Raw genomic sequence first — 8,794 nt, forward strand, 5'->3', positions numbered from 1 at the left:
TAAGACATGTATCCTATATATCCCCCCTCCCCTTGCCCCGTCGCGGGATCATGTGACATGAACCAGAGCAGCCATTGAATTGAGTCTGAATAAACAATACACAAAAGAATTTTGCAACAAAAATTTCTCTTTAATTTTTCTTTTTGCTGTAAGGCACCAGGCAAACACCATGAATGAAAATGAATTGAAGAACTTCATTTCTGAGAATATCTAGAGTGGGAATGGCAACTGGTTTTCCAGTTCCTAGCTAACCTAATGAATGATACAGACGAACTTCCAAACGAAATATTCATCAATGTGTTTCCTATGGAAACTGAAGAGAATGAAAGCAGACTCTACAATGAACAATCGACAGAGAATCAAGAGCTAAGGAAAGTGACCAGTTGGCTGACTGAAGACACATCATTTAGCAGTAATACTGTTCAAAGATATCAATGAAAGCTAAGAGATGGAGTCAATAGTTCAGAGAAAACTACTACAAAATAACTTTATGTGACCTCACTGTTGTTGACTGCCCTCCATTTGTTAAGGTATTTAACAATTCAACAATTTTAACACTTAGGTTTGGGGAAAGACAACACTGACACATTAGGTTGCTAAGAGATTTGTAAATTGTTAAAAAGTAGTCAATCTCGACTGAGCTGGTTAAACCTCGTAAGCAATCAATTGACAGATGAAGCAGCAAAGTATTTACACAAAGCTATAAGCAATAACTGTCAGCGATGTGCCTTAATCCTGTCAGGAAGTTACATCAGTGACAATGAAGTACGGCACCTGCGTGAAGCCATCATTAACAACTGTAAGCCACCCACATTAGACCTCAGACAATAACATCAATGACAATGCAACACAGCACTTTGCTGACACTGTCAACAACTGTCAGCCTTGCACCTTAACCTCCTAAAAAATGACACCAGTGACAATGGAGCACAGCACTTGCCTAAAGCCATCAACCTGATCAACAAGATTTGTCAGCTATGTACTTTAGACCTCTCATACAGTAGCATCAATGACAAAGGAGCACAGTACTTGGCTTAAGCCATCAACAACAACAACTGTCAGCTACCCATGTTAGATCTCAGAGACAATAATATCACAGGCAATGGAGCACAGCACTTGGCTAAATTCATCAACAAGATTAGTCAGCTATGCATGTTAGACCTCTCAAACAATAGCATCAATGACAAAGGAGCATAGCACTTGGCTAAAGCCATCAATGACGACAACTGTCAGCTACCCATGTAAGATTTCAGAGCCAATAATATCACAGACAATGGAGCACAGCACTTGGCTCAGGCCATCAGCAACAATTACTGTCAACTATGCACAATAAACCTCTCTGGCAACAAAACTGCACAAGCAGGAAAACAAAACCCAAGTAATTTAGTGATTTTGAGTCTGTCTAAGCATAAACTATCTTTTAAGCCATGGTGATATTGCAATTGCAACCAGTGAAAAAATTTCCTAACCATATAATATTCAAAGTACAAGTGTGAGGTTACTAGCTCAGTGACAACAACAAATGAACTGACTCTGTGAGGTACTCACAGCTATGGGATTTTTTTAACCAAATCAAAATGAATGTAGATTAACCAATGAACATGTTTATTTAGAGCAAAGGATATCAAACTTTGTTTTATAACCTGGACAATAACTTTGAATTCCTAGAAAAATTGTAAATAAACTCATTGAGCTTAAAAAGAAAGGCTTTATTGAAGGTTATGTGAGATTTACACGAGGTTAATTTTAAAAACTTTAAGGTTTATGTAGAATTGGTAACCTTCAGCTTCAATGAAGTACTTGTTTCAGCTCAGAAAAAAAAGAGAACACTTGTGACCTTCTTCCCACTTTTTTCAACCCTTTCAATCTCAATTTTTAATCATTTTTTTTTCAGGACTTCATAAATTTCCACAATTTTGGAAGAATGGGTATACTCTTTACAAACCCCATCTAAAAAACCAGGTGATTAGAATTCCTGTGTCCAAACACTTTATTCAACAAACCTCTCAACCTCATCAAAATGCACGTTTCAGAATAACTGTGTGTGTACTTAAAAACTGATGTTATAAATTTAACTCCCAGAAGTGATTAATAAGAAGGTTCTCCTTACAAGCTTTAAGCTTTGAACAATAAACTCTTTGTAGGTGACCCACCTTTTTGCAACCATTACATGTGAATTTAAGTGCATTTGCGATGTTAAATCTTAACTTCCCAAAGTGTATTACAATATTTGCTGGAAAGCCCACCTCCAAACACAAAAATCTTTTCACCACACCCTACCATGGAATGTCCAACAAGTTTTGGGGCATCTCCTACGAGGGGCAACTTATACCATTTCATTGTGTCAGTTTCTAAAACGAAAGCCTCATTTGTTACATTCTCCCTAACACCACTCCAGGTCTCCCCACCAAAAATTAGCAAATGTTTACTGCCCAGCTCTACAGCTTTAGCGTGCTGTCGACCACTAGGTTCGTCGCATATGGCAGACTTTCCGAGCAATTCAGAGATTCTCTGCTGGGGAAACGACGTCTCAGTTTGTTCCATTTTCCTCAACGAACCAATTAATTCATATCCTCCACTCTTACGACCTCCAAAAACAAATAAATGGTTCTCCCCGCTAGTTCTTATGGGGATAAGATTTGCTGTATGACCCGACCTGGAGCTGGCATGAAATGGTGCTTCAGAATATTTTCCTGTTTCAAAGTTTAAATAAAAAGCACCAGAGAAGCGACGCTGCGTGTGAACGCCTCCTTCACGTCCGATTATCAAAATATCTTTAGAAGATACTAAAGTTGCCGTATGCGAGCTTAATCCTACAGGAATGTCTCCAGTTTCAGGGATATGACGCCAAAATTGATCAACAGTGTCAAAACAAAACACATCAGCGCACCTTTTCCGTCCATTCCAACCACCTATTATCAAAATAAACCGGCCCCTTACAGCCGTCGCTGTATGGTGGCTGACACTCGGTGCGGTGCAAAGTCTTCCCTTAGGAAATCCTGATGAAACTAAAAGTCTGCTTTGAGAACTACCCGGTACTCTGTCCTCAATCCGACTCCACATATTTGAAGAAATATTGTACATGTACATGTCATTTAAAACAGTTCTGTCCGGTGCAATTCCTCCAAAAATATACAGAAAATTTCCTACGACAGAACAAGAATGAAATGCACGTTTACTTGGTACAATTCCATGCGCTGAAACAGCAAAAAACTCCATCACTTTCTGCAGAATAAGTAGAAAATTTCGTACTTTTAATCCGCCATTGCAGTCCCAGAGAGCCCTGCGAGTCAGTTGCTCGTTTCAGGCTTTTCTCACTTGTTGCGCTTGTCAGTCGATGAGTTTAGTAAACTTATTACAGAGATATCCGTTTCCAGCAGAGATGAAGCTTTGTGTAAAGAAATAACAGCATGTACGTGGCAGAAGGAGAAAAAGTTCCGGATGGTTGTATCCTTTGTGATCATGTTTACTCTTAACTCTTATGGTTCACAGCTGGTGTTCGGTGAAATTATTTGGTTACCAATAGCTACCGTCTTTCTCCCGTGGAGCCCTTTGAAAAAGAAGTGTACAGCACGCGATTTCTAATCGAGGACATAAATAATCGGTCATTTGTGATCATAAATTCGCATCATGGTTGCTTTACTTGTTCGTAGATCTTGCGCTAGAATATCATAGCGTATGATTGAAAAGGCCCTCTGAACGACTTTTTAGATCGCGAGGCGTACTGAGATTTATGTTAATGAACAGATCGTATAGTTCACGGTATAGTTTTATCCATTACACGCAAGGATGAAAAGATAAAAAAAGGAGTACCGTCAGATTAGAAAGGTCTTCTGTTGTCCTAGTCAGCTTCCATTATGCCGAACGAAGCGTAAAAATAAGAGCGGTAGTGACGGTAAAGTGCTGCGCGCGCGAAGGAACACAACGGAGTGTAAACGTCTATCGGATATTCTTACATCATAATGAGTTTCTACCGTACATTGTGCATGTGCATGTATGCTTGGAAACTACAGTATCATCAGTAAAAATCCTAGGAAAATTCGTTTAAATTTTTCACATTTTGGAAAAAGATAGAACAACCAGCATCAAAAGGGTAAGGGGGGGTGGGGGGGGGGGGGGGGAGGAGAGGGGGTGTACAGGTAATTGTTGCATGAAGCTGGAATCTTTCACGTGATAAGCTTAACTTAGAAATCAGTTTTTAAATGGGGCTATAAGTCCTTGAAAAAAATTGAACAACTCAAAAAGCAAAAGGGCAGCCAATAATCTCAGTTGTACATATGTGGGTTACAGTTGGGTGGGTGTTTCATCTTTAGCAGTAATTATGTTAAAGACATTTCTTAAGGAAATATGCAATACTTGAAATGTGGTCATGTCAATTTTCTGTGAATTTTGGTTCTCACTGTGAAAATAAAAACAATTAAATTTTTTAGATATATTCATGATTTGCATTATTGCTAGTGAGTTACATTGGTTTTATATACTAGGTTGATAATGAAAATTGGCCACCGTAGAAATTTTCCTAAGCTGATGTTTTGAGCAAGAATCCTTTTGTCATTTACTCTGATGAAAGGTTATGTTTGAAACATCAGCTTAAGAAACTCTTTAAGATGGCCAATTTACAATAACAACTCAGTATTATCTTGTAGTAGCCCCACCACCAATTTACCGTAGTTTATTTAGAAACGTACCCCCTTAATGTATTTGAATTTGAATTTTTTTTTTTTTTGGCTCACATTTTGTGTTTTCCTTGATTCAAATATAATATTGATCAGTATATGAGCTGCAAGATTCATTTCATCGTGGTGGAACCATAAATGACATTACTGAGCATATCAGTAGTTTAAATGCAAACTTGCACAGCTATGACACACCAACTCAACTGGTTGTTGACAAGTACATGAAGGAGCATGGCTTGGAAGTGGAACCAGATGAGGAGGAATTTGGCTTTGGAAAACTTCTAATTGACTACAAAATTCCCAAGAATTCAACATCAAAAATAAGTAACAAAGGTACTGAGTTATTTGTCATAGCAAACATGAATTTGAGCCTACATACCGGGAGTCACTGAGGACTGTTTATAGGGAGGTTTGATTTGGCTGCATCCTGGTAAACTCAATTTGAAAGACACCTGTCTGCTATATTAGGGAGTTTGCTCGGAATGGTATTCAGTGTCTCTGCACAGTTAAGTAACTAACAGATGAACTAACAAGACCATTGCTGTATTTCAGCCATCAACATGATCATACATGAAAAGTTTAAACCCAAGATTACATTATGATCATAATCTAAGATCACATCTCTGATTTGTTTTGGAAGACTGTAACCTTCCTAAAGAAATGAATAGAAAAGAACAGCATAGCATAAAGTATATGTCAGAGACATTAATAGATAAATTACATCTACTCCTTCTGGAATAATGTATGTAGATGGTGAGGATCATGCCTAATACATTCCAGCAATGGAAAGTAAAACTAAATGAAATGCTTATCTGCCCCAACACTTTCAACATTAAGTTTGCTTCTCCTTCATAACTTGTCTATTTTAGAAGTTGAAGCTAAGGAAGTTTCCAAGTTTGCTGGAGTTTATTCTGTGAGATCTGGTGAGTTGAATTAAATATTTTATCTCATATTGTTAAATATTTAGTGAGAGCATAATGAGTTGGACTTCTTGATTCTAACTTTCATCCAAATCAAGTGACTACATATAAATCTATTATGAGGTTCCAAAATAGACTTTTCCAATCTCACATTCTGTGACTACTTTTTTATTATATTCCACAATCCCACTGCAATTAACATTTTCATCCCAATCCTGCCTGGTTAAACCCAAGTTGCTCTAGATCACTGCCTTATTTAAACTGATGCCAGGCAAAATTATAGCCTTTACACTTACTAATAATGAACTCTCATTATGGACTGCTGAAGGCATATTTAGCAGGCTTAAAAATGGTTGTTCCCTGATGTGTTTATAGTTTTAATATCGAGACACAAAAACTCCACCAGTGGAAGGACCCACAGAAAAGTTCTCCTGTTTCATAAATAAAATTCTTTAGCCAACCCCACAACGAAAGAAGTCAAATCCCAAAGATGCAACAGACTTCATCAACTTTGTTGGAAAAATCAGTGAAAGAAGTCAGATACTCATCTAAATGGGTGTCACAAGCTTACTGGTATACATAAATAGAACACAAACCAAGAGCATAAACAAGGTGTGCACAGTGTCCAAAAGAAAGCACTTTGACTGATTTTCCAGGAAAACTAATTCCAATTCAACAAACAAAATTACTTGCTAATGCACAGAACCTCCATTGGCACCAAAAATGATGTTAGCTTTGGCAAATATCTTCATGGCTGAAATTGAAATGCAAATCCTAGATAAAAGCACTTACAAACAGTTGTATGGAAATGCTACATCAACAATGTAATCTCTCTCATGCACACAAACTGAGATGTCATCAACCAGTTCATCAAACAAGCAAATGAACACCATGCAACCAAAATCAAATTTACTACTGAGATATTTGTTTCAGATTGAAGCTACTTTCTTGGATACAATTATCTATAAGAGTGAAAGATTTAAAAAGGAGTCAGTTTGCCACCTGAGAACCCACTTCAAACCAACAGAGACATTCCAGTACACATTCTACACAACATGTCACCCACCAGGACCAAAGAAAGGCTTTGTTAAAGGCAAAGTGTTATGAATACCCTGGGCTAACTCTTCAAAAGAAAAATTTAAAGAGAATGTTAGACACTTCAAACACTTAGCAGAGAGAGGCTACTTGGAAAAGTTTATTGAAAACACACTCTCATAGATCATTAGAATTGTAAAGGGTACACAAAAAATCAAATCTTTCTCTTTTTAATACCATCCAACAGTTCTTAATATTAAATAAATCCTTATGAGCAAGAGGCATTTAATACAGCAACAACCATTGCTAAGAGAAATCTTCAGAGAACCATTCATAATATCATACAGAAAGGGGTGTTCATTCAAAGATACACTCATGATAGAAAATTAAACTAGGGGAGAAAACCAGATATACTATGGAGCCATGAGGGCCCATTAACACTTGTAACAAATACAGAGAAAACTGGAGGCACAACGGAATTATTTAGGCCAGCTGTCAACCCCAATTTACACTGGAGCATTTACTGTACAGTTGTTTATAAAGCAAATATTAATTACTTTTTTTTGTCTCTGTGGTTGAGTGACTCATAACCTGAGCAAAATTATGATCTTGCATATCCAGGTACCATCCCCTATCCTGCCTTTGAAATGAAGCATATCCTGTTCTTACCTTCCTTTTTATCATTGTGCATCTTGCCTTTAAAATTTCTTGTATCCCACATCCTGCCTTAGATTTAAGCCTCATTCCACATTCTGCCAAACCTGATGTTGGATCCCCTATTATAGCCATTAAGATTAGTCAATAGGATGATGTGCTTTGCATAGTTTTGCATCCAAAGCTCATACTAGTGCTTTTAAATTTACAAACACTGTATCATGATTGCAGTTCTGCAAGCAACATCTCAGAATCCATTGACGACTAGTAATTCACAGCAGTCGCATTTATTGTCATGAAAAAGTCTGCCAGGAGGTACATTAAAGTATATTGGATCCTATAGCAACCAGTAAATGATATATACTAAACAGCCATTTAGTAATTGCCAACAGAGCTACTCTTGTATAGAAACATCCTTTTATTAATAAGTGGGTTTTCATGGATTGTTTCCTAAAATGAAACAAGCTCTTTCAAAGTCTAGGCTTGCAGAATTACTGCTACAACTTGGATTGAATGCATGGTATTTAATCACCAATTTTAGGGAGGTCTTCTTCAACACTTTCCAAACCTTGCAGTGTGTTTAAGTACACAGATATCAGCTCAATATTTGCCAGCTAAAATTACATGAAATGTATTTCAGTTTTTAAAATTGATTTGCTACTTAAGTTAATGGTGAAAAATTGTTCCTTTTCTAGAAAACTGAGAAGAGAGTTCAACCATGAAACCAATGCTTGTAGAGGTTACAAAACACACAAAAAAAAAAAAATGTATTATTATTGTATGTCTTATCGTAAATATCTATAAATTCATTAAAATTGACCAATGACTATATGCTTCTATCACACCGATGAATCTGATCTTGGCTCATTTAAGTTATTGATTTAATTACTCTGTCCCTTTTTGGGGTTACTTGTCATTTTGGGAGTCTAACAGCATTTTGCTGTTTGTTGTCAATCTTGGATTTAGAGCTATAGAGGACACTTTTGTTTGTGTCACAGCAAACAAGTTTTCAGGATAATCTGTGCAACCAAGGAAGGGAAGAAGAAATTATTCCCCTGATAGACAGTCTGTTTTGACAACCTGCAAACGACATGCAATCTGACCAGGTCTCAGTCACAGTAAAACCATGTGATTACAGTTCAGCATAGAACAATTTCTCTCACTTAATATTTTTTTCGTTATTTCTAGAGGTTAATAAAAAGTAATTGGTTGAAATATACAAATTTTGCTCACCAACAGTGCAGTATCATTACATTGGGTATTAAATTTTGCAAACCATCAATGTTAATAGTTGATAATGTTCATTCAGTCTCAGGCCTTTCTGCTTGGCAAATGTCTAGAGACAGTTTTGGATGAAATCTTTTTTTTTTGTTCACGCCTAGGAGCTATGCGTATAAAGGCTTATTTATTAATCAACTTTGATCCTTTTTTCAAGCTGCATGTATACCCAGGCTATGAACCAGATGAAGCGAAACTCCCCTTCCACCACCATTCCTTGCCAAGAAATCA

General features: G+C 37.0%; 2 protein-coding genes across 2 annotated transcripts; one reads left to right on the forward strand and one right to left on the reverse strand.

Annotated features, from left to right (window-relative positions):
• Positions 1-1,820: 1,820 nt before the first annotated feature.
• On the reverse strand, positions 1,821-3,692 carry LOC131793159 (kelch domain-containing protein 9). Its single transcript, XM_059110564.2, has one exon. The coding sequence runs from the start codon at positions 3,217-3,219 to the stop codon at positions 2,197-2,199; it is 1,023 nt and encodes a 340-aa protein (XP_058966547.2). The 5' UTR covers positions 3,220-3,692; the 3' UTR covers positions 1,821-2,196.
• LOC136283072 (uncharacterized) lies at positions 3,327-7,600 on the forward strand. The gene is made up of 4 exons (XM_066171274.1): positions 3,327-3,447; positions 4,773-5,009; positions 5,546-5,599; positions 7,517-7,600. Exons 1-4 carry the CDS (start codon positions 3,411-3,413, stop codon positions 7,582-7,584), a joined length of 396 nt encoding a protein of 131 aa, XP_066027371.1. The 5' UTR covers positions 3,327-3,410; the 3' UTR covers positions 7,585-7,600.
• Positions 7,601-8,794: the final 1,194 nt, after the last annotated feature.

This window comes from Pocillopora verrucosa, chromosome 8 (genome assembly GCF_036669915.1).
Source record: "Pocillopora verrucosa isolate sample1 chromosome 8, ASM3666991v2, whole genome shotgun sequence".
Classification (NCBI taxonomy): Eukaryota; Metazoa; Cnidaria; class Anthozoa; order Scleractinia; family Pocilloporidae; genus Pocillopora; species Pocillopora verrucosa.

What these genes read in the sequence shown, in the direction of transcription:
- LOC131793159 (XM_059110564.2), bottom strand. Translation starts at nt 3,219, where the DNA reads ATGGAGTTTTTTGCTGTTTCAGCGCATGGAATTGTACCAAGTAAACGT.
- LOC136283072 (XM_066171274.1), top strand. Translation starts at nt 3,411, where the DNA reads ATGTACGTGGCAGAAGGAGAAAAAGTTCCGGATGGTT. An exon ending in ATCAAAAATAAGTAACAAAG is followed by an intron (nt 5,010 to 5,545) that starts GTACTGAGTTAT and finishes TGTCTATTTTAG; the next exon opens with AAGTTGAAGCTAAGGAAGTT. An exon ending in AGTTTATTCTGTGAGATCTG is followed by an intron (nt 5,600 to 7,516) that starts GTGAGTTGAATT and finishes TCATGATTGCAG; the next exon opens with TTCTGCAAGCAACATCTCAG.